This window comes from Oryx dammah, unplaced genomic scaffold (assembly GCF_014754425.2).
Source record: "Oryx dammah isolate SB20612 unplaced genomic scaffold, SCBI_Odam_1.1 HiC_scaffold_18, whole genome shotgun sequence".
Classification (NCBI taxonomy): Eukaryota; Metazoa; Chordata; class Mammalia; order Artiodactyla; family Bovidae; genus Oryx; species Oryx dammah.
This window is the reverse complement of record NW_024070202.1, coordinates 37083995-37111070: the sequence shown is the minus strand read 5'-3', so window position 1 is coordinate 37111070 and position 27076 is coordinate 37083995. Positions and strand designations below refer to the sequence as shown.

The 27076-nt window shown below is 33.3% G+C and overlaps 1 protein-coding gene and 1 non-coding gene across 2 annotated transcripts in view; both read right to left on the bottom strand.

The window, feature by feature from the left end:
- Window positions 1-6374: 6374 nt before the first annotated feature.
- The window catches only part of SEMA3A (semaphorin 3A), a 251278-nt gene continuing 230576 nt past the window's right edge, over window positions 6375-27076 (bottom strand). The window contains exons 16-17 of the mRNA XM_040260710.1: window positions 15682-15824; window positions 6375-14310 (exon numbers count right to left, since the gene is read on the bottom strand). Of these exons, the coding sequence (XP_040116644.1) occupies window positions 13855-14310; window positions 15682-15824 (599 nt within the window). The 3' untranslated portion in view covers window positions 6375-13854. The remainder of the gene's footprint in view (window positions 14311-15681; window positions 15825-27076) is intronic.
- Window positions 18561-18632, bottom strand: TRNAW-CCA. Its single transcript has one exon. It is a non-coding gene; the product is annotated as a tRNA-Trp (tRNA).

Sequence of the window (27076 nt, the reverse complement as noted above, 5' to 3'; positions counted from 1 at the left end):
TTCTCCTGCCCCCAATCCCTCCCAGCATCAAGGTCTTTTCCAATGAGTCATCTCTTCACATGATATGGCCAAAGTATGAAGTTTCAGCTTTAGCATCAGTCCATCCAAAGAACACCCAGGACTGATCTCCTTGCAGTCCAAGGGACTCTCAAGAGTCTTCTCCAACATCACAGTCCAAAAGCATCAATTCTTTGGAGCTCAGCTTTCTTCACTGTCCAACTCTCACATCCATAGATGATTACTGGAAAAACCACAGCCTTGACTAGACGGACCTTTGTTGGCAAAGTAATGTCTCTGCTTTTGAATATGCTATCTAGGTTGGTCATAACTTTTCTTCCAAGGTGATACCAATACTGATAGTCCACAGTTGGCTACATGTTCTGAGTAATTAGACTTAGTAAATTAAATGGTTGACCAAAGTAGACAAGTTAAAGATAGATTAATAGTACGTAAGACAGGGATCTCCATAAGGATAAAGAGGAAGTACATAGGAACCCAAGCACTTACACTGTTAATAAAAGAGATGCTAGCTGTGTTCCTTTGGGATTTTACTTCCTTTAAAGATCAATGCACTTTCTTCCCTGGCCTTCCCAGCTTCCATTCTTTCATCATGCTCTCACAATGTCTGTTTTTTCCTGCTTCTATGCTCTTAAAACTTCTTATTTTTGAGCAGTATCTTCCCATCCCTTAATGTTATGTTAAATATCTTAGATCATCTGGTCAATAAAAGAAAGCTGAACATAAAAGGTGAGTTGTGTTGTATTCAGTAAAAGACATTTAAACATAGCAAGACTGATCAGAAACACTGAGGAACACAGAGCCTGGAGATGTATCCAGAGAACAGACCTAGACTCAAGGTATGAAAAAAACTCTAGTTCAGTTTTCTCTGAAAATCATCTTCAGTACTACCATGAATATATATACTGCCCACTGAGTTTTGAACTTAATGCTCTTTTTACATAGGGACAGTATAAAATACTTTTTGTACAGTCCTTATTCTTTTTCGCCATCTAGCTTGTCTAATATATACAGTAGTCTTTTCTAGACACCAGCTCAAATGGTATCGTGAAGTTCATATGAATAGAATAATTCTACTTCAAGCCTACAATCATTATTTGATCTCTTTATGCTTCATTTTATCAGTTTCCAAGATATAGCTGAAAGATGATAAGACTTCAAACAAAAAGCAATTATTTAAAAAAGAATTACCAAGTAATTGAAGCCGATCATTATTCACACTTTTGAAATTTTTATCCCTTCCAACCAGACCTTGACGTCCGTCAGATTTTGCTGAGACCTTCATGCTAGTGAACATCTGGATCATGTCGTAGTTTGATCTTATTTTTGTCTAACAGTTTCTTTGTGATTTGCCTCCCACAACACATATGGTTTATTTCTTGTGTTTATCCTTATTTTGGCAGGGTTTTGAGATGTCATGTCTCTTTTCATCTCTACTTTTTAAAGGGAGTGATTTTGCATAAATTATTATCTTTCTAGGTGTGAATTATGGTAGTGGTCTTTTTCATGTGTTCTTTAAAGACTATGAGCAAATGCCTGTTCTTATATGTTATTCCTGTAAATTATATCTTACTGCAAGAAATATAATTTTTTATATTTTTCAACTCTGATTCTATTTTTGAAAGTTCTTTACCAGAACTTGCAATTGCTCAGACTGTGTCTCAAGATTTCATACCCAAAAGCATACAATAGAATGTGATTTATTTGAGACTGTATAAAAAAGGATTATTTTGTTTTCTGGTAGATAGAAATAATGTATAGAGAAATGTCTTCTTTCCAGGCTTGAAAATGTTAACTCTGGAAACTCTATACACACGCAAGTGATTACTTAGTACAGAACAACTAGGTAAGTCACTTTTAGAGACACATCCTTTGGGATGATGGTGGCAGACAGACAGTAGCCCTAAAAATTACAAATTGACCTAGATGGAAATTAAGAAAAATCTGCTGGTATCTTCATTTAATGAGGCTTTACAAGAGGATACATGTCAAACACCTAAGTTATTTATCTTTTATTGGGAATATTTATAATTTCTTTTGAGAATTCTTATGGGAAAAGGCAAGTAGAAAAGTACTCAGATGAATAGTATAAATGAAGAAAATTATTTTCGTTATACTTATTGCTTTAGAATGGTAAAGAGAGGAATTGTAGGTACAAGAGACTGAGAAGGCATGGAGGGATGAATGATGAAAGAGGATGGCAGTAGACATAATTAAGAACCTTTTGTTTATTCATTTTTTAAAAAGGAAAAACATTTTTTTCATCATTATCAGAAAAAATAGAGAAAAAAGCCCTTTGATTGCTTTGATTGTCCACCTTGCTTTATGAAAAAGGTGTTCTCTGCTTCCTTAGTTGATCCAGATCCTGTTCTTTCCTTCATTTTCTAAAATTTCTTGACATACTTTTTCTTTCTTTTCTGTACAGCATTTTTAAAAATAATATTTACAATAACTACTTATTTTTCTAGAAACATAATCAGGAATTTTATTTAATTATTTAACCACTGTGTGCCAGTTTCTTTATTGATTAAATAGGTACTAAATAACAAGGTTCGTGGAACTGTTGTATTAATTAAATAAAGTGATACAAATAAAGTACTTCTTTAAAAAAAAACAGTATGTTATAAACAGTATCACTACTACCAGTATTACTATAACTATGATGATTTAATACTAGTATACCCCATCTATGGTATTTGACATGTTGTCTTCTGGTGTTTGGCATTTGATTTTGTGTTTCTCAAAATAAGAGACACATTTTTACTCTTCTGTGACACCCGCGTATAGCATATTGTGCCTGTTACTTAGGATGCACTCAATACATGCAAAATTAATGGTCTGAGGCCTAGATCTTCCTTTTCTGGAAACTGTGCTCTACTTTTCTTGTTCTAACCATAGCTCATGTCCTTATTCTCATTTTTGTTTTACATTCCATTGAAGTCTTCCTGGTCTCTGGTTGATGACTGAAGGTGGATTGGAGAAATAAGTCAATTAACTGTGCAATCAAGATGTTAGATGGATCATCAGTGAAGGTACTGACTTTTTAAAAAAATTTTCAATTGGGGTATAGTTGCTTTACAATGTTGTATTCGTTTCTGCTGTACAGCAAAGGGAAACAGCTGTATGTATATATACATCTCTTTTTTTTTTTTTTTTGGATTTCCTTCCCATTTAGGTCACCACAGAGCATTAAGTAGAGTTCCCTGTGCTATATAGCAGGTTCTCACTAGTTATCTATTTCCCACATATTAGTGTATATATGTCAATCACAGTCTCACAATTCATCACACACCCTTCCCCCATTTGGTGTGCACATATTTGCTTTCTACATCTGTGTCTCTATTTCTGCCTTGTAAACAGGTTCATCTGTACCAGTTTTCCTGGTTCCAGTTATATGTGGTAATATATTTTTCTCTGACTTACTTCAGTCTGTGTGACAGTCTCTAGGTCCATCCATGTCTCTACAAATGACCCAGTTTTGTCCCTTTTATGGCTGAGTAATATTCCATTGTTCATATGTACCACATCTTCTTTAGAGGATACTGAATTTTTTAAGCTGGATTGCTAACTGGTAGGAAAGATGTGCCAGAAACTGCAGAAGATGGAAGAGAATCAGGGAAATTAGTATTTAATTTTTAAAGGGTTAAACAAACAATGAGAAGATGGCAAGATCTTCAAAACACAATGAGGTTTTGCTTTGTTTTGAAGTTTTGATTTCAGCATAAATTTTGGAAGTGTGTGAGGCAATAAGAATGCTTTTATTCACTGAAGGATAATTTTTCCTGAGAACACAGGCTCATAATAATATAGAAGTACTGTTTTAAAACATTACCACTTGACCTAGTTTTCAAAACACTCAATTGTGAGATACCATATGGTACAACAGAAGTGATACAATAAGGCAAGTGGAGATGCATGACATCCACACGGAATTGACAAATTTCATCTACATTTAATACTGAAGCTTAGATTTTGAAATCATCTTCAAAATGGTTCAGACAACCTAGTGAATACTAAGAACAAATCTGACATTCTGGGGTACCATATTTAATTGGAAGTTAACGTATCTTGATGCATATTTCCTAAGGAAGTTGGTGTCTGCTAGAGTTCATTTCTATTGAGACACTCATTTATGGATGGGACTGGAGAATTTTAAAACCAAGTGACATATTGAAGAATTTAGGATTTCAACAAAATTTATCATTCATACAATTGAGGATTCTTGCAATTTTCTATTATACTTCTTAAATGTTTTAAAGTTATATTATCTAGGCACATATATCAAGTAAAAACATAATTTATTTAAAAAAATATAGATATTTAAGTTGAATGCATATACATAAAATGTTTATAATTACTATTGTTGAAGAATGGGAATCTGTATAGAATTTCTTTTGGCATTTATTGACATAAGGCACTGATAATTATGACATATTTGAAAGTAGCAATTCAATAAGAAGTATAAAGTTTTCAATGTATTTTTATAAAAATACTGTATATTTTTAAAATTTGCTCATAGAATAGTGTCCTTGATATGTTAAATTGTGTAAGGATATTATTTCACACAAAAGTATACACTTCAAATTGTTATTAAAAATTAAGGTATTTTCTAACAAAATAATTTTCATTTATAAACACAGACTTTAAGAATGCATTTATTATTCCAAAATATTTTATTATTTCTATCACATAGTTAAATATGTGAAAAAAGCTCATTAGTATAAAAGTTTTCTCTTTTTGCTTCAATTGCTTAAGAGCAAGTCATGAAGTAACCAATATTTTTTCTTCAAATTTTTTTCTTTGAGAAAGTATAGACATTAAGTATTTTATAACTGAAGACTGATGAAATTTTCATTGGACCTTTCATCTTTCATGTTAATATCTTATCAAGTACCCAAGTCAATAAGTTGTTTCCTGGAATGTACATTATTTTTGGATTACTGAAACAAAATAACACTTTTGCAGTGGCAATTTATTAAAAGTTTAATAGACTTTTTTTTTTTTTTTACTATATGATGAAATGTGGTGATAGAAGTTTCTGTTCTAATTAGATAAAATAACAAGATTGTAATCTGGGGTTTTAAAGGTTAATGTTTCCACATTAGACCTAAATTATTGATTAATAAGTCTAAATTTAAGATCTAAGACAAATCACTTATTACTTTTCTTTCCTACAAAGTTACCATAATAAAATTGCCCTACTTCATATAAAAAGGGTCAAACGAGATCACAAAAATACCTGATTATAAAGTGATATAAAAAATGTAATATTGCTATTGTCAAGAAGTAGCTTTAGTAAGGCTTTATTATTGCTTTTATACTTTGCTTATATTGATTTTATTTAATATTATAATATTAAATATAAGATAATGCAATATATCATAAAATTTCTTCTTAGGTTTAGTATGTACTGGTATCAGTCAGATAATTTTATAAAAATATATAAGCATTTCCTTTAAAGAAGTTCAAGAATATTACTTCTCAATAGTGAATACAGAGCCACCTGATATTATACAATTTTAATAAACACTGTCTAGTATCTAAGAGGAGATTAGAAAGAGACCAGTATAGGAATAATTGTAAGTTACATTCCAATCTCCAAAGGCACTAGGATATCTTATTTTTATGAATGGATTATGGATTTTGTAATCTAGAGTATGTGATTTTGTTTTTTTAAATTTTAAACTTATGAAGAAATTAAAGGAGAAGTCTTAATAATGGCATGTTTCTAAAGTTAGTGACTATAGATTAGGTCAAAATATAATAATCTTGGGATGAGAATTTACTTATGCTTTTCTGAGTGAACAGATTTTATAATGTTAGGAATTCAATATACTTTTTAACAGTACACTTTTTCATATGGATGCCAGATTTTATTTATCATGCTGTACACTATTCACTAGGTAATAAATTTAAACTGCTTCTCGAACCAAATATAGTAAAAGTTAATTTCAACAAACATATACTTAGAATCAAAAGTAATACAGAGAAGAAAATGAACATTTTTTTCTGAAATTGGTACATGCCAGCAATACAGTATAGATGAATCATTTTTAGTCAGTATCTAAATTCAAGTAGAATTTATTAAATGGTACATGGATATATGTATTAATTTCTTGATATTTACCAGTGATTTAATTCAAATAAGAATATTTGAGGGCTAACAAAATTCATTTTTTAGGTGCAAACCCACTAAAAATTGAAGTGTACTAAATAAATTGTAAAGTGGAAAAGCTATTTGATTTTCAGACACAAAACTTTGCTGAAAATGTTTAAGCCTCTCTGGACTTAGTTATCAACCAAACAATCAAAACTTTAAGAATTGGGCTACACAAATAACATGGATTTTTTTAAAAAACGTATTTACTTGAGATCTAATGCTTCAATGAGATTTACAAAGAAAATGGAAGTTAAAACTTTAAAATCACCCAAACTGTAATGATTTGAACACATTTATGAAACATTTTGCTTAGGTACTATATAAGTAAATACTGCAGATACACGTATAATGTTTAGGTTAAGGGAAATAAAATATATTTTTTGTAATAGGAGAGAAAATTTGACATTATAATGGTGATATGGAGTTGACAGACTCAAGATGTGGCTCTCACTTTTTTTTTAAAAAGTCTTTCATTTAAGAACAGAAAATAGGAATCTTTGCCTGTCAACTGTGTGTGCTAACTTCACTTGTGTTATTGTTTAGCTGTGAAGAACTCCATCTAGGGCATCCACTGAACAAACACATGCTGCCTATTTCAATGCTATCTTCGGTGAAGTCTTGTTTGTGAGTCACCTTGCTAGGCAATGTTGGAACCCATGACATGGCTGTCTAGTACTAGATGGGTGAGATAATGCTGAAGGTACATAAAATACAAGAGGAGTGGGGCTAACCTGAAGAAGCCATCTTCTCTCAGCTATTCATTTGTGGAATTCCAAATTCCAGCTGACCTGTGGTCACTTGAACTAGCAAAGAGATTATGGCATTAAGATTAATTTGAAAGTGATTGTGGGAATTCTGCCCAGTGCTGTGATTCCAGCTGAGTAAATATCAAAGAGGTTAACATTTAGAGGAAAGACAGGGAGAGCAAAGGGTGCAAAGGGTATAAAGAAGCAGAATGAATGACATTATGTACCAGTGATGAGAATATGGGCTGCAAAGAGTGCAATAAATTAAAATACAGTAAAAACCAAACAAATGCACCATTTTGACTCATAAGAGAGGGGACATTTAACTTTTCATTATGAAGTCCATGCTCTTCTCATTTGGGATGCTTGTTCTCAAAAGTATTTCCATACCTTTCTTCCTTTCTCCTTATTCTGTCTTCCCAGAATGCCTTCTTTTACTTCTTCTGAACAAATCTGTCATACTTCATTACATAGTGTATGGGTCACTTCTTTTCTAAAGCTTTCTATGATATCTCCCACCATATTCTTGATTCCTCTTTAATTTCACAGTATTTTTTTTAATTGAAGTATAGTTGATATACAATATTGTCTTAGTTTTCAGATACACAGTAAAGTGATTTTTATATATTTTGGATTCTTTTCCATTACACATTATTAACATAGTTTTTAGTGCTATACAGTAAATCCTTGTTGCTTTTCTATTTTTGTATAGTGTGTATCTGTTAATCCCATACTCCAAATTTATCTTTCCGTCCCTCTCCCTTTACCCTTTAGTAACCGTAAGTTTGTTTTCTATATCTGTGAATCTGTTTCTGGTTTGTAAATAAATTAATTTGTATTATGAGAGTCCACATATAGGTGATACAACATTTCTCTTTCTCTGATTTACTTTACTTAGTATGACAATCTCTAGGTCCATCCATGTTACTGTAAATGGTATTATTTTTTCTCTTTTTATGGCTGAGTAGTATTGCATTATGTATATATATGCTATATCTTCTTAAACCAATCATCTGTTGATAGGCACTTGGGCTGGTTCCATGTCCTTGCTATTGCAGATAGTGCTGTTATGAACACTGAGATGCGTGGATCTTTTTGAATTAGAGTTTTTATCTTTTCTGGATATATGACAAGGAGTTGGATGGCTGCATCATATGGTAATGCTACTTTTAGTTTCCTTAAGGAATTTCCATACGTTTTCCACAGTTGCTGTAGCAATTTTCATTTGCACCAACAGTGTAGGAGGGTTCTCTTTCCCCCACACGCTCTCTAGTATTTTATTATTTGTAGACTTTTTGATGATGGCCATTCAGACCAGTATGAGGTGGTACCTCATTGTGGTTTTGATTTGTATTTCTCTAATAATTAATGATGTTGAGCATCTTTTCATGTAACTGTTGGCTATCTGTATCCTTTCAGGAAATGCCTGTTTAGAACTTCTGCCTATTGACTGGGTTGTTTTGTTCTTTAAATATCGAGTTGTATGAACTATATTCATATTTTGGCTATCAACCCCTTCTTAGTTATACTGTTTGCAAACATTTTCTTCCATTCCAAATTTTTTTTTTTCATTTTGCTGATGGTCCTCTTTGCTGTGCAAAAGCTATCAAATTTGATTAGGTCCCATTTGTTTATTTTTGCTTTTAATTATTTTGCATTGATCTAAGCAAATATTGCTATGATATATGTCACAAAATGTTCTGCCTATGTTCTCTGCAGTTTTTTGGTGTCATGTCTTATATTTAGGCCTTCACATTCTGACTTTATTTTTGGATATGTTATGAGGGAGTGTTCTAGAAAAACAAATAAAAGTCATCCAAATTGGAAAGGAAGAGGTTCAAGTTTTCATTATATGCAGTTGAATGGCACACGATATAGTAAATCCTAAAGACTATGCAAAAACTTAGAAATAATAAATGAATTTAGCAACGTAGTAGGATACAAGATTAATTTACAGAAATCTGCTGCATTTTTTTACACTTACAATTAAATATCAGAAAGAAAAAGTAAAACAATGCCATTTAAAATTCAGGTCAAAAATAAATAAATAAAATACCTAGGAATAAACCTAAACTAAGTAGCTGAAAGACCCATATGTTAAGAACTCTAAAAACACTCATAAAAGAAACTGAAACAAACAAATGGTGATTCAAACAAATGGAAAGATATCCCATGTTCTTGGAAGAATTCATATTGTTAAAATGAGCATACTACCCAAAGCAATCTACAGATTTAATGCAATCCCTATCAAATTATCCATGATATATTTTAGAGAACTACAACAAATAATCCTAAGACTTATATAGAACCATAAAAGATCTAGAATTGCAAAAGCATTCCTGAGGGGGATTTAAAAAAAAAAAAAAAAGGCTGGAGGCATAACTGTCCCAGACTTCCGACAATACTACAAAGCTACAGTAATCAAAACAGCATGATATTGGCACAAAAACTGATATATATATATCAATGGAACAGAATAGAAAGTCCAGTAATAAATCTATACACCTATGGTCAAGTAATCTTTGACAAAGGAGGCGAGAATATACAAAGGAGAAAAAAATTCTCTTCAGCAAGTGGTGCTAGGAAAACTGGACAGCCTGGAAATCCCTGTAGCACTTTTATTTTGAGTTTGCTCTTGGCATTCATCACAGTGTAAGCTGGTTTTTTCTTGAAACAATTTAAAGAGCTCCTTTCTTGTGCCAGTCATCATGCTAGGCACTGGGGACAGAAATAAATTAGATACAAACCTTGCCCTCAAGGAGCTCACTCACACTCTAGAAGAGGAGACTGGACTGTAAACAAAGAAATTACACTTTTGTGATAAGTGTGATAGTGAAATTATATACAAGGCACAGATTTAGGGCAGAGAATGCCAAGTCGTATCACAATCTATTTTCTTTATTTCATTGTGAGCTGTTGAGTCTATGCCGCATTCATGTTAGTATCCTCATTATCTACCAGTGCCTAGCACACGGCAGGTAGTAAGACTTATAAGTAGAATTTAATACCATGGGTAGGAATCTGGTTCTAAAGAACAAAATGTCTAAAAGCCTGATTTGTTTATATTCAAAATTATTATTATTGGTTTAACTTGATTTGGTACCTCTGCCTCTGTGTGTGCTTGCATGTTTGAAATGAAAATCAAGCTGTCTTCTCTGATCAGGTTGACTGTGAAAATGACCAAATTATATGAGGCAACATTTCCATGGGTTCATTCTCTCTTTCATGTATAGGTCCTTTACTATTTTAACTTTGAAAAGTATGTTTCTTTAATTAATTAGTATATAAACTGTTAGAAGTAAAACTTAGAGGTTCTGCAGAGTTTTGAAAAATGCTTTCTTATTGATGGAAATATGTATTTTGCAAACATTAACATTGACTTTATAATTATTACAAAGTTAAAATACAAAGCATGGATGTCTTTGGCATTAGGCTTGTTTATCTCTAATACACTGTTACATTAATGTTGAATCCTATTTGTTAAGTGTGTATTTGAAGCCATGAAACTGTACAGATTTCCATTAAAGTGAAAGGAAATTGTGTTTAAAAATGAATTCTTAAAACAAAGATTTCAAAATGTTGTACTAATTACTCCATATTAATAAATTAATAAAACACTTGCTTATGACCTTTGGATAGGCAATTTCAATAACAATTTTCAGGCATCTTTATAGATCCTGAATGAAACTGACTATGATAATGACACACTATAGAATTTCCTCCCCATATTTGCTTTGTAAGTATGGCATAAAATAATAATATTTAATTTAAAGGCATAACATTCACATTTATCACCAGAAGTATAGAGCTCAGCTTACAGATGACTACAATGAAGAAATATGCTAGCAACTTGACTCTGGTTTTCAACCTTTTCTACTCTTACGTTCCTTCACACTATATGCTACATGGAATAGTAAAGACATCTGAATTCAAATATTTTGAAGAAATGTGTATTTAGCAACTGAATACATGCTAACAGGAGTAATTTACAGCAGCAGTTTCATTACATTTTTCTCTCCAGTTTTCTAGTTCCCATCTGAAATCCAATGATAAATACAGATATGGAACATATTTACTACCTGGCAAAAAACATGCTTATTGAATGGGCACACAGCTTCTTCCCTTAAATAGCACATGAGCCACTTTGTCACCTATGTGGGAAAATCTTGCATTTTAGGATGATGTTGAACACACTGAAATGGGGTACCTACAAAAAGTTGCATTTTACACTGTCCTTCCTCTTCTTTGCAAAATTATTTACATCTCTTTTCCCTAATGTGTAGGTAGCAAAAATATTAAACACATACCATTGAAAATCACTAAATAATACATAAAAAGTAGCATTAAGTGTGCATTTACATGCATTTACATTTTACATTTGATTTCAAGTGGGTCATAATTTCTCTTCTGTTATGTACTTTTTCCTGTTTTAAGATTTGTTGTCATTATCTGTTCAAGGTCACATGAGTCTCTTAAAAAACTTTCAACTCTGATGATACAAGCATGAGCCAAAGTCTATTAAAACTGAATAAACGGGATATTAATTATTTTTTGTGCAAATTGCCCCGTTCACACTGACAGAAGATTAAGACTGGAATAAGAATTATTTATCTGTAAGTTACATCTATAATTTTCTTCAAAAATATAGACCTGATGATTTATTAAGACATGCTGGTGGATTTGTTGTGTTTCTTTTAACTGAAATCTAGACTTTCTTTCTATGGGTATTTCATAGTGCTGAACAAAATGCATTCAGATATTAGAAGGCATCCCTAAAGTTACATAATCTCTATCATTTCAAATCCTTTATTTTTGAGGACTAATAAGAAATAAGATAATTTTGTTATTGCCAATAAATGTGTTTCAGCTGCAAATTTAGAATAAAAGGCAATACTGAATTGCAGTACAGTTAAGACACTCTATGAAAAATGTTAAAATGACCTATTTTGAAGCACTTTTTGTTCTTTGATTTATATCTCAAACACTTTTTTTTCTCTATAGGAGTCTGTTCTTCAAATAATTTAAAATTCAGCTACCATTTGAGGATGTACTTCTAAGAGTAACACTGTATTAATCAATGGAGCCTAAGATTGAATATAGGGTACTTCTAGGCTCCCATTTGAAACAAAAGTCAAAAAATATTTATTCAATGTAATCATTAAAATTGAAACATGAGCTTTCATCTGTGAAATATTTCAGCTGATAAGAGGATTTGTTTGAAAATTCACTATAGTCTGAGGTGAGAAATTAATTCTGAGTTATTTAGAATCCCAAGACAGCTATAGTCAGAATTTCAATGCTGCTTTTATTAATTAGCAATAATATGTTTCCTTTGCATTTTTGTGCATGATGAAGGACCCAGAGAGGAATTCTTAGAAAGATGAGGGCAGCACTAAAGAAACTGTATCTCAATGCTGAAGGATTTTTATATCTTGAAGTCAATTATTCTTAAGGAATCATCTTAGGACAATGAAGCAGACAAGCCCTTAATTAATAATTATCTTATTTTATAAGTTGTTGCAGAAGACAACGAGCTTTACATGTTTTAAGGCTGGGTTGTGTCCTGGAAAATAATTTGTATAAAAGTCACTCCCACTGACTTGAAAGGAATCATGAGTTCTTTAGACAGATAATTGTCTTAAGGTGAGATAAGAAATAGCTGATAAAAATGTGAACAGAGCTGGGAAATTTGCTTTTAGGATGCTGTTCTGAATATCCTTGATCTCCCTCTTCTTAAAAAAATTAAGTGACACAGATAAAAATCCTAATGGAGTCAAGAGAGAGTTTTTATATCTCAAATATCAGACAGGGATTCAAGTGAAGAGTTAAGACATTTTCTATTAACATTAAATTAAACCAATGCTTACTATTTTTATGAGATATACAATCCTTTTTCTCCTTGTTGATTCATTAGGTACAACAAAATGCATTTGCAAATTTATTTCTATGTTTTTTTTTCTTTCCAGATAAATGTTCTGTTTTTCTAAGAATATTTACGCAGTTTCTAATTAATTTAGGTAATATTTGTAGAAAGGGAGGTGTTATTTTCTTAATTCCTCAGAGAAATAAAGCATACTTTATATCCAGATTTTAAGAATTAGTTGTTAATGATGTATATATGCTTTAGGACAATATTGGTTATTCTTGCAAAACTGAAAATGTTTTTAAAAAGCAGCACACAACTGGAGTTTTTTAAACACAAAAACTATATACCACAATAACTGTAAGACAAAAACTTACTCTAGCTTAGAAAAGAGCTAATTTTTTTCTGCATATTTGTCATGGTACATTTAAATTATAGTTTTAATAAAATACATCTTTAGATCAAAGCTGGAAGAAAGACATCAGTAGTAGATCAGTGTATTCCATTTTTCTTCTGGATGATGAATGGTTTATGCTTGTTTGTTTGTTTTTTTATTTCCACAGACCATTTCATTCAGTATCATTTTACTCCTCCAGTACACATAAACATGAGTGTTGGTAGCCAAAAGATATCCTTGTATCCAACAATGTTTTGGAATATTCATCAGCTTAGTAAATCCATGCAGTTTATCTTAAACTACTAGTTCAAGAAAATGGCTTTGCTGATGCCATTTTTATTCTTTAGATGGCACTATGGCAAATGACATTTTTATTTCTCAGGCAAAGAAGAAAGTGAAACCTGTATAGTGAAATCTCATAGGAAACATTAAGTCACTAGGGTGAACATCTGTGTTCATATGACCTCTATTAATAGGTGTTGGTATTCAGAAGAATGCCTGTTCGTAATATTACTCATGAACTTAATTTATAATTGGTGGAACTCAGTTGCATTTCCCACCATTGTAAACATCCACATAATGCCATGAAAAAGTTCATGTATATTGCATTTTTTCCAGTTATTCTCTAGGCAAGTTTCTACTTGTTTGAGGTTTCTAGAGGTAATGCAGCTCAGACACTCCTGGGTGCCCTCTCAAATTCGTGGGTCCTCCTGTTTCTGCCTTTCTTATTTTCCTGTAAGTGCTTCCATTTGTTACTGTTCCCTTGGGTATGTCCTGGCCTTTGCCTACGCTGTTTTCGGTCCCTTTTCCACACTTGTTCACAGAACTCATCCATTGTGTTCAGGTTGGGATGGTTGATGAGCTGCATGAAGTCTCTGTACCAGACCTTCTGGCTAGGCGTCATGCTGTTGGACGTTTCTTTGGTCTTAGACCCGTCTCCATCATCACCTTTATGAAGAAGTTCTTCCAAATGCTCTGTGTCAATGACTTCTAGGGTCACTTTAAGAAGAGTTTGCATGAAGCCGTGTTCCACCGCATGACAGAGGTAATTGCCTGAATCCTTCCGCTGCAGACTGCGCAGTAGAAGGCCTTGTTCTGTCCTGATGATATGATCATCCACTCTGATCTAGCAAAAGAAAATAAGCAGTGAAATCATATATATTTACAAGAAATATAAGCTCCAAAACTGTGTCTCAGTAAAAATTTGTACTGTACACTGAGGCACATTTTAACAGTAAAATTTCTAGTTTAAGAGAAATGATATAATTTCCCCATTAGAAAAAAGAGTTTTGAATTTCTCCTGTCTTTAAGACGTATTGCAAAATACTGGTTGTCTATTGTCTTAATAAAATTTCTCATAATAATTTAAAATAATTAAGATAAGAGGATGAAAGGACAAAGATATATTCTATTTTAAAACTTTGAAATAAAGTGTATATAGGAGAAAGTGAGTATTGGAATTGGAAATACAGAAACAATACTAGAAAACAGTGCAGCATTAGAATTAATTTATAATGTTTTGAAAAAATGAAATAAATTCAGTAGTTGAGCAAGCAGAAAAATTATGGGATTACATTCTTACTTATTTATTCAATTTCCTGTCTTAGATGCGACATGAAGACATGTTACTTAATATGTCTAACTTCAGTTTTACTCTGAATGAAGTTTACAAGAGAGATCTCTGAAAGCCTAAGCTGGTAACATGTAAAATCAACCTTAACATGTATATGACATGATTACATGTTTAAAGACTGCTTCAACTGTCAAAAGAGATGATGTGGTACTTTCACTTCTACATTCGGATTATGTAAAATTGTCTGGAAAATGTACATTCATAAATCATGTACATTGTATGGTTACCCTTATTTAAAGCTTAAAAAAAAAGTTTAAAAGTCTCAGAGTATTCACTGAGATTTTCTGTGTATAATTTTTTAATTTTACAGAGGAATTAATGGGTTCATTGAGGAGGAATATTTGTATGAAACTAGGTGCATAATTCACATCAGAGTTCAATACTGGGACCTAAGATCTTTCCTCCTGAATCTACTACTCCTTTCTCTTAACTGCCTCTTCCCATTTGAGGAAGAAGTTAATGAAGAAAGGGAAACATGTTTGGATAGCAGAATCAATTGAACAAAAGTTAAAATTAGGAGGATTTTTCTTTTTCTTGTATACAAATGAATATAACATAATAGATAACTCAAGGCAGAAAAAAAAAATTCTCTAAAATGTACCGCCGGCCCCGCTCCTCCAACCCCCCCGCCGCAAACAGCTTCTAGGACAAAATTCTTACAGTTCAACTTTGTTCCTTTAATTCCTAGCACAAAGCCTGCCATAAAATCATCTTCAGTTAATACTTATTTAATGAATAGGTACTGGTAGATTAAGAAAAGAATAACTATTCACAGTACTTCTTTTTCCCCCTCTTAAGTCAACCACACTGGGGTCCCTTAACAGTATGTGTTAAGATAGAGTGAATCCAGTTTCTTTCCTATACCTCTTCTTTTCGCTCTTCATTTCGCCTCTGGAATTGCCAATAGACCAGAGCTCGCTGTGATTTCGGACTGCATTCCAGGAACGTGCTACTATTTTCTACTCCATAGATGATTCTTTCTTCAAAGCTGTGGCCATGGTGATTATCTGGCCGGTGATGAGGAAATGAAATGAGAAAATGTTAGAGAAGTAAACTCAACTTTCCAGAGTATTTATTTGGAAATTCAGGAGATGGACTTGCCGATTTGGAAATCTTTTCCAATTTTATTGAGGATGGCAGAAATGTCAATGTTTCAGAACTCAAGTGTCTACCTAAACAGACTAGTTATTTTGTTATAGGTTATATAAGGCATATACAGAGATTTGTCTACCAGAAAATAGCATTACATTAACAAAATCAGTCATAGGTGCAGTGTAGCTATACATCTTTATATGCCATGATAATACTTTCCAAGAAATTTTTTTCATTGTAAAACTATGCTCTAATTGTGCCAGTTTATATTGCACTATTTTCCAGTAGAAAAAGTAGTTCAATTGTGTTTTTGAAAACACAAGCTTTTCTTTGAGAACTTAATTTTGCCTCTTTGTTTTTCATCTTTAAAATTAAATTCACCAACCAATAATATTTGTCTAGTATTTTACAGAAGTTACGAGTTCAGGAAGTTTATATTCCCTACCAATAACCCTTAAATAACCCACAAGTTTGTTCTGAAGATCAATTGATGTGAAATGTTTGGGATGGCTCGGAAGAAAGGTGCACAATTATAATGCAATGTGGTTTCAATTGTCTTTATTTTAAAATGACACATCTTTTATTATTTTCAAGAATTAGGCTAAAGAATATGGCAAGAGTATATAATAAAATACAGCAATAAGAAAGCCTGTTTCCTGATTAAGTTTCTATTATTTTACCCTTTATGTAACCTTCTTCAGTGTGGTAAATGAAACACAGTTAAGATCAAAACTACGACACAGGGAGTCTAGGTAAAACTCATTTAGAGAAAAAAACCTCCTTATTATCTTGTATAATCCTGTTTCCATTATGACATCCTGTACAATCTGGAACTTATTAAATTCATTTAGAAAATAATAAATATATTTTCACATGCACAGAAGACTGACAGTGTAGACATGAAAAATTTTTGCTTACTCTTTCAAACTCAGCTAGATTTTTAATTAAAAAATGTTTGGCCCTTTTTTGCATTACTTTGACAGTTTTACTCTCATTATAACTATCTGAGTACTTTTGTCTGTCAGAGACAGTACGATCTGCTCTAAGTTCAAAGCTTTCCCAAATCCTGCTTCCACCCAATCCCTGTACACAGCCTATGGCCCTCATCTCCTATTCTCACCCTGCCTATGGTTGACCTTCTGTCTGCATTTGCTGTCTCCAGGGATGTCCATCCCAGTGCCCTTCCCCTTATTGTTTTAGGTATGAAACAAAACTCTTCTAATACTGGGAAGTATCTGCCCCTTCTTACTTAAAAGATCAAGTCCCTGGAAATAATAATTAAAAAAAAAAACATGAAATGACTGAAATGTAAAGAAATAATATTTAACTGATTTCAAGTCACTTTTCATGTTGGAGATATGTGTATCTATCAGTGTATACTTTGACTATGGCAGTGTTGTTCTTTGCCCCCTGAAATTATTAGTATATTTTTATTGAAAAAATATGATACGTGTTGCTGTGCTAGTTTGCAAGACACCTACTTCTTTGGATAGAGATTAATTGAATCTCTTGTCCAAAATGAGCTGGATGATCTGTGATTCAGGAGCTACCATGAATAATTAGAATGCCTTGTCACAGAGGTCATGAGAGTTTACACAGAATGCATTTTTCCTGCTAACTGTTGTACAGTTTAAACTTTTTTGATATTTAAATTATTTTCCTTATATTATGCTTATTTATAAATTACTTATTATAAGAAAGGTAGATATCTGCAACATGCAACAACATGGATGAAACATGAGAACATGCGAAATGAAATAAGTCAGTCACAGAAAAACATAAACTGTAAGATCTCACTTAGATGAGGTATCTAAAGTAGTAAAAAATCCTAAAAGCCGATAGAAGAATGATGGTTGCCAGGGGTTGGGGGCAGGGAAATGAGGAACTGCTAGACAACGGGTATAAAATGTTAGTTATGCCAAATAAATGAGATCTGCTATATAACAGTATGCCTATACTGAACAATACTGTATTGTACACTAAATTTGTTAAAACAGTGGATCTCATGTTAGTGTTCTTACTCCAGTCAAACTAAAAAAAAAGAAAATCAAAAAGAATTTTTTTAATTACAAAAAATCCTTTTGCTTTTAGGAAGACATTTTTCATTCAATCTCTAAACATTAATGAATCATAAAATATACAACAGCATGATAAAACAGAAAAGAAAATCAGCTGGATTTAAAAACAAACATGGTGATCCACCAGTATCTCCTCTCTTACCAGCCATGCTTCCCAGGTCTTTTTCTTGAAGAAATTTATAATACTTGACTTGTCTCTCATCTAATCTGTCTAAATTAATAGAGACAACTATAGAAATCTAAGGTATAAATAAATTATTGCTCTCAAACATAGAAATCTGTTTAAATTCTTCAGTACATTAGTGGGCATTCAGCTAAGAAAATCAATGTAACTTGTATGATAAGAAATAATAGAGCTTAATATAAATGAAACGTCTATTAGGCATATTTTCAAAAAGTCAGCTTGTCTTCTGAATCATTCTTTCCGATCCATAAAGTGAAATGAAGTTAAGTCGCTCAGCCCTGTCTGACTCTTTGCGACCCCACAGACTGTAGCCTACCAGGCTTCTCAGTCCGCAGGATTTTCCAGGCAAGAGTACTGGAGTGAGGTGCCATTTCTTTCTCCAGGGGATCTTCCCAACCCAGGGATCGAACCCGGGTCTCCCGCATTGGAGGCAGATGCTTTACCCACTGAGCTACCAGGGAAGCCCATGCTCTGTTAACTTTACTTAGTCCTAGCAAACCTACTTAGTCTTTATGTTCTCTCCAAAATCTCTTCTTGTGACAGCAAAGATTTCCCAATGTACAGTAAAGAAAAGAATTCTCTTAAAAGTATCCTGTTTTTTTTTTTTTTTAATTCACCTGTTACTTGTCTATGAAAAGAAAGTGAAAGTGTCACTCAGTCCTGTCCGACTCTGCAACCCCATGAACTGGTAGCCCTCCAGGTTCCTCTGTCAGTGGAATTCTCTAGGCAAGAGTACTGGAGTAGATTGCCAATCTGTTCTCCAGGGGATCTTCCTGATTCAGGGATCAAACCTGGGTCTCCCTCATGGTAGGCAGATTCTTTACCATCTGAGCCACAAGGGAAGTCTGTCATTTGTCAATAGTAGAATCTAATATGTTATTTGATTTAGCCAAGGGTTTATACAAAGTGATTTATGGTTTAATATAGGAATAGACCATGGGTTTCTTCAAAAAATATAATGACCTTCAGGCACTTTCCCACCTGAATAAGCTAAGAACCACAACTGGTGAAAGTGGTTCATTGGCTTGAGGCCTTTAATAACTACTCTTGCCAATACCTTAAGGTTTCATTTCCCTCTAAGCTGGCTCTTTCTTTCTCTCCTCTGTCAAAATTAAAAGCAAAAGAAAATCTAGTTAGTAAGCAGTAAAGCTAAAAGTCCTGTCATATTAACTATCAGTCACAGTCATATTCAAAGGTACTACTGAGTATGCAGATGACAGTAGTACCTCCTATTCTATGTTTCTAAAGTTCTGTTGCCAATCGCCAAACACTAAACAGACAAAATTTCCACTGAATACATTTGTTTCTGTTAATTCCTCTGCAGTAGAATGTTTCTATCACCAGCAACTTTTAATTGTGGATCACAACTTTCATTTAAAGTGGCCTCAGATAAGTATTCTTATATTTGGGTACTTATATGTCACAACCCATAAACATTTTTTTCTGTTAATCTCACCACACCTGACACCTTACAAATAGATATGCAATAAATCTGTTTAAGTTTTAATTTATTTTTTATATAATTTTACAAGTTACACTCCATTAACAATTATTACCAAACATTGGCTATATTCCCCGTGTTGTTCAATGTATCCTTGTAGCCGAACTTATACCAAATAGACTACTGGAAGGCACTCAGTAAATACCCACTCCCTTTTCTGACCCTTCTACCCCAACTACTTGAGTAAACTTTGTACAACACAGGAAACATCAGGGGTCTAATAACTATATGATTTTTTCTCTCTCATTTTCCCCTCCTTTCTTCCCAATTCCCCTTTACCCTTATTGCTGTCTCTCTTTCTCTCTCCTTCTCTCCAAGAATAATTACAAACAGGGACAACATTTTGATTCTTGACTTCTAAACTTACTAAGTGTTCAATATTTTATTTATTTTTTAAATTTTATTTTATTTTTTAGTGTTCAATATTTTAGATGCCAGAACTCAAAATAATTTATTGAGAATCTATAATAAGACAAATGAAGAACTCCTTCCCAACATCAATCCTGCTCTCTCATCCCCATTAAAGAAGGTATTTCCTCTTTTATGCTTTCAAAAATCCTCTTTTTACATTTACTTTTAGAACACATGTAGTCTTAATTGCTACAATTATTTATCAGTCTAGTTATCTCCTTCCATTTTTTTGTTTTCCACAATTCTGGCACAAGGGTGTCATAAACCCTTAAATGATGTTTGCTGAAAGGCAAAACGAGGTAATGATTTACTCTGCATTTAAAAGCTGAAATCTCATGTAACTTTGACATCCTCAAGACACAGAGTTATCATAAATACATAAATCATTAAGAGTTCAATCAATTAAAATGGCATAGGGTATATACCCTCAATATGACAGAATAAATGATTGAACTGTAAACATTTCAACTCTTCTAAATTTGTTAAGTTTTATAATGTCACATGAGTTGGTTTGAGATGTGGTAGGAGGAGATGATGATTAGTTAAGTGTATTCCAAAATAAAAAAATTAAAATATGGGATAATAACAGAGATTTCACAAATTATATGCATAAATCCTCACATCTCTAGGGTCACCTCTATCTCTAAAGGATGTCCATGCCAATGAGTAATCTTATCAGAAAGAACGCAATCTCCTTTGAATCCATTTAAAAAAACTTTGCACACTGAGCAACTGTTTTGAATACAAACTTTTGTCATGAATATTAGCAGTAGATAAGAAGGGTGTAGTTGTTAAATTGGCACAAAAATTCTTGTGGGTTGAACTTAATAGAGCAAAATATTGAGAGCAACAAACATTAAATTTATTTTAAATGCATCAGTGTGTTTGAATAGCACATATTACAATATGCCGCAGCTGTTAATGACAAGAAATAATGTTTTTAAGGAAGCAATCTTCAATTAATCATTTCCTCTTTTAGTTGGATAATTTATGGAAATGAAATGAGGCTAATAAACCAGAAAGAATGGGAGGAAAGAAAGAAGTTAAATAAATTGCTTCCTTTTGTAACAACAAAAAGTCATGATATCCATCATTTGTCCAGAAACATGATGTTGCTAAAGGGCTTATTTAGTATTTGATTCTCTTCCAATATTGCAGAAACAGAAGGCATCACATTTCAGCTTTCCATTTATTTCACTTTCCATTTTAACCCCATAAATGTCTCCCACGACTGAAATGTTAACAATATAAGAACCTTAAGAAATATGATTTCATGTGGAAAAGACAGATATAGGTTAGGTAGTGAACTATATATGTGTTCAACAATTTGCTCTCTGCTGTCATATTTTTATGTTCTCCCTTTAGGTTATTAAAAAGTTGAATTTCATAAATAAGGAGTATAAAAATAAAATAATTTGCCAGAGGGAAATTGGTTGCAAGCTATGTTAAATATTTAGCAAATTCAGTTAGTTGCCAAACTATGCAAAGAGAAATATAATTTATCACATTATAATTTTAATATTTTACACTGTCATTTTTTCCACAATATTCTTCAATGTAAGGGTTTTCCTGGTAGCTCAGATGGTAAAGAATTCATCTGAAATGCAGGAGACCTGGGTTCGATCCCTGGGTTGGGAAGATCCCCTGCAGGAGGGCATGGCAACACACTTTAGCATTCTTGCCTGGAGAAAACCCATGACAGAGGAGCCTGATGGCCTGCAGTCCATGGTGTTGCAAACAGTCATGCACAAGTGAGCAACTAAACATATTCAATGTAAAGGTCAAACAAAGCGGAAAAGGAAATGTTGTCCACCAATTCCTGGTGACACAGATATGCACTTCTTATGTAAAAACAACATTACTTAGATTTTTCTTACTGGATTCTAGATTATTTTCTCCAGAAAATACAATCAGCACTTTATCAACAGAAAAGACTATTAATTTGACTCCAAGAGGATAAATAATATTTTCTAAAATAGCAGTAGCAGAAAAGGCATTTCATGGATGAATCAGTAACTCTTGGAAAGCCATTAAATATTTAAAAATAAAGGACAAAAATGTATTCATCCTTAACATTTGTGTATATTTTGGACCTGACGATATTAAGATGGCTAACAACTGATTCAATAATCTCATATACTGCAGTGCTCTTAACACAAATTTATAGTATATATAAGCTATGTAACAAGGGTACTATTCATTTGTTTATAAAGACAATGCTTAGTATAATGTCTCTCCACTCTTTTGTATGATGAGAAACTAGTTTCTTAGTAAATGTTTTTTGCATGTTAGTAGCATGCAAACATGCACCTAGAAGTGTGTGCATATGTATTAAAGTTCATGTGCTTAATGTATTTCTTATGTACAAAAAAGATTTAATTAATGGAACCCTAGAGAAAATTTAAACTTATAATTTATCAAATTGCTAAAATAAATTTAAATGATAAATTGTTTTATGCCCTAATTACTATCTGTCCCTAACACTGGAAAATAATTATCTACCAGAATACAACACTTAAAACTTTACAGTTCAAGGAGTTCTACAGTTTTCTTTGAATTCACAGATACTTGTGGATTTGTGTTTGAATGCTCATGTGAGTGTATAGACAGGTAGACAGATAAACAGAGACATGACTAGGGTATTTTAGTTTTATGATTCATAGAAAATTATTGTATTAAAGAGTTGCCAAAAAAATAAATAAATAAAATAAAAAATAAATAAAATAAAAAATCAAAAAAAAAATAAAGAGTTGCCAGTGTCTCATTTTTAAGATATTTATTACTTTAAAATATAAAAGTGAAATTGAAATGCTCTGAAGTTACCTATGAAATCATTTTAATAATGTGCTAAATAATCTTATGACATCGGAGGATTCAATGCTTCTTAGTATAAGGAGGGCTGAAACTTAATTATTTATAAAGTGTCACCAATATGAAGCTATCTACTAGAATATTTAGTCTATATTGAATTTCTGATATGTTTTATTTTTCATGATTATATAGCAAATTCTTTACCAAGAAAGCACATGTAATTTATATGCCATAAAATTACAATAGAAATTTATACATTTAGAAATCCAGAGACCTGAATTTTAAATGTTTAATTTACAATTTTCAAAGAGATATGATAGAAGATGATGAAAAATCCATCTCCTGAAGCAGAAACCTTCCACAAATAATAATGAGAATACTACTTTGTATGTTACTTAATACTTTTTGCTTATAACTTTTGGAATTTAAAAAATACTGCATGTTTAACAACTTTTTGTTTACAATCTAAATGCACAGTTCCAAAGAATGGCAAGGAGAGATAAGAAAGCCTTTTTAAGTGAACAATGCAAAGAAATAGAGGAAAACAATAGAATGGAAAGACTAGAGCTCTCCTCTAGAAAATCAGAGATACCAAGGGACTATTTCATGCAAAGATGGGCATGATAAAGGACAGAAGCAGTATGGACAAAACAGAAGCAGAAGGTATTAAGAAGAGGTGGCGAGAATATAGAGAGCTGTACAAAAAATGTCTTAATGATCTGGATAACCACAATGATGTGATCACTCACCTAGAGCCAGACATCCTGGAAGGTGAAGTCAAGTGGGCCTTAGGAAGCATTACTATGAAAAAAGCTAGTGGAGGTGATGGAATTCCAGCTGAGCTATTTCAAATCTTAAAGGACAATACTGTTAAAGTGCTGCACTCAATAGGCCAGCAAATATGGAAAATTCAGCAGTGGCCATGGGACTGGGAAATATCCTTTTTCATTCCAATGCCAAAGAAGGGCAATGGCAAAGAATGTCCAACCTGCAGCACAATTGCTCTCAATTCACATGCTAGCAAGGTAATGCTAAAAATCCTTAAAGCGAGACTTCAACAGTTCGTGAACCAAGAATTTCCAAATGTACAGCTAGATTTAGAAAAGGCAGAAGAACCAGAAATCAAACTGCTAACATCTGCTGGATCAGAGATAAAGCAAGGGAATTACAGCAAAACATCTACTTCTACCTCATTGACTATGCTAAAGCCTTTGACTGTGGATTACAACAAACTGGAAAATTCTTCAAGAGATGGGAATACCAGGCCACCACACCTGCCTCCTGAGAAACATGTTTTCAGTTCGAGAAGCAACAGTTAGAACCAGACATGGAACAACAGACTGGCTCAAAATTTGGAAAGGAGTATGACAAGGCTATATATACTGTCACCCTAATTAATTAACTAATATGCAGAATGCATCATGCAAAATGCCAGGCTGGATGAAGCACAAGCTAAGTTCAATTTTGCTGGTAGAAATATCAGTAACCTCAGATATGCAGATGATACAACCCTAATGGGAGAAAGTGAAGAGGAACTACAGAGCCTCTTGATGAGGGTGAAAGAGGAGACTGAAAAAGCTGGCTTAAAATTCAACATTCAAAAAACTAAGATCACGGCATACAAGTCCATCAGCTCATGGCAAATAGATGGGGAAACAATGTAAAGTGACTGACAGACTATTTCTTGGGCACCAAAATCACTGACAGTGACTGTAGCCATGAATTAAAAGATGCTTGCTCCTTGGAAGAAAAGCTATGATAAACCTAGACAGTGTATTAAAAAGCAGAGATGTCACATTGCCAGAAAAGGTTTGTCTAGTCAAAGTTATGGTTTTTCCAGTAGTCATGTATGGGTGTGAGAGTTGGACCATACAGAAGGCCAAGGAATTGATGCTTTTGAACTGTGGTGCTGGAGAAGCTCTTGAGAGTTCCTTGGACAGCAAAGAGATCAAACCAGTCAATCCTATGGGAAATCAACCCTGAATATTCATTGAAAGGACTGATGCTGAAGCTTCAAAACTTTGGCCACCCGATGCGAAATGCCAACTCATTGGAAAAGACCCTGATGCTGGGAAAGATTGAGCACAGGAGGACAAGGATGAGATGGTTGGGTAGCACCATTAACTCAATGGACTTGAGTCTGAGCAAACTCCAGGAGATGGTAAAGGATAGGGAAGCCTGGCTTGCCACAGTTCATTTGGTCATGACTGAGCGACTAAACAACAACAATAAATTTAAATTATAGGTGTGTAAACAGTCACTAGTAAAATAATACTCAACTTGGAGGCTTCAATAATACATGAACAGTGAACTTCCAGATGTTCAAGCTGGATTTAGAAAGGGAAGAAGAACCAGAGATCAAATGGCCAATATCCAATGGATCATTGAAAAAGTGAGAAAGTTCCAGAAAAACATCTATTTCTGCTTTATTGACTAGGCCAAAGCCGTTGACTGTGTGGATCACAATAAACTGGAAAATTATGAAAGAGATGGAAATACCAGACCACCTGACCTGCCTCTTGAGAAATCTGTATACAGGTCAGGAAGCAACAGTTAGAACTGGACATGTAACAGATTGGTTCCAAATAGGAAAAGGAGTACATCAAAGCTGTATATTGTCACCCTGCTTATTTAACTTATATGCAGAGTACATCACGAGAAACACTGGGCTTGATGAAGCACAAGCTGGAATCAAGATTGCTTGGAGAAATATCAATAACCACAGTTATGCAGATGACACCACCCTTATGGCAGAAAGTGAAGAAGAACTGAAGAACCTCTTGGTGAAAGTGAAAGAGGAGAGTGAAAAAGTTGGCTTAAAGCTCAACATTCAGAAAATGAAGATCATGGCATCTGGTCCCATCACTTCATGGGAAATAGATGGGGAAACAGTAGAAACAGTGTCAGACTTTATTTTGGGGGGTTCCAAAATTACTGCAGATGGTGACTGCAGCCATGAAACTAAAAGATGCTTACTCCTTGGAAGGAAAGTTATGATCAATCTAGACAGCATATTCAAAAGCAGAGACATTACTTTGCCAACAAAGGTCCATCTAGTCAAAGCTATGGTTTTTCTAGTATTCATGTACGGATGTGAGAGTTGGACCATAAAGCCAAGTGCCAAAGACTTGATGCTTTTGAATTGTGGTGTTGGAGAAGACTCTTGAGAGTCCCTTGGACTGCAAGGAGATCCAACCAGTCCATCCTAAAGGAGATCAGTCCTGAGTGTTCATTGGAAGGACTGATGTTGAATCTGAAACTCCAATAGTTTTGCTACCTGATGCGAAGAGCTGACTCATTTGAAAAGACCTTGATGCTGGGAAACATTGAAGGTAGGAGGAGAAGGGGACAATAGAGGACGAGATGGTTGGATGGCCTCACCGACTCAATGAACATGAGTTTGAGTAAACTCCAGGAGTTGGTGAAGGACAGGGAGGCCTGGCATGCTGCGGTTCATGGCGTCGCAAAGAGTTGGACATGACTTAACTGAACTGAAACAATTGGGTGATCTGATGACATATTTAAAGAATTTAATAAGGAATATTGATAGCACAAAATATTTCAAACTTCTTATTCAGGTTGTGTGTGTAGGCCTTGCATACATATACTATGAATAGTTGGATTATTTGCCTAATGTAATATCAGAAGATGGCTGTGTTGATGGTTTTTTCCAGTGAAAAGTTTCAAAAAGGGTTTACAAAGTTATAGAAGGTGACACTATAATAATTTTATTCTAGGATGCATACTTCTTTATATTTTAATGTCTATGACATCAGAATGTTTTACGATTGCTCTCTGAGTCGAAGTTGCTTTCTTTCAGAAAGAATTTGTTCTTAACTTTTGCCAGACACATGAGTCCCTACTAAGCTGATACCTCCTTAAAGTTTTGTCTGAAGTTTTAGTCCACCTTGTTGCTGTGAATTCAGAAAGTAAACCTTCAGGAGGATCAACTTTGTGGTTCAAGGAGTAAAACAGGAAAGTTTCTTTGCTATTTTCTGGTTTGGAATTAATTTCTCGTTTGTGCCCACACTGAAAAGTTCTGGCTTGATGCTGGGACAATATATTATTGTTCATTTTGGGCAATTTTTCTAAGCAGTACATAACAAAATGGTGCCTTCTATATTCTGTGACATCTTAGACTTGATACAATTTGGTAATTTATCAAAGTTAGTGATTTTTTTT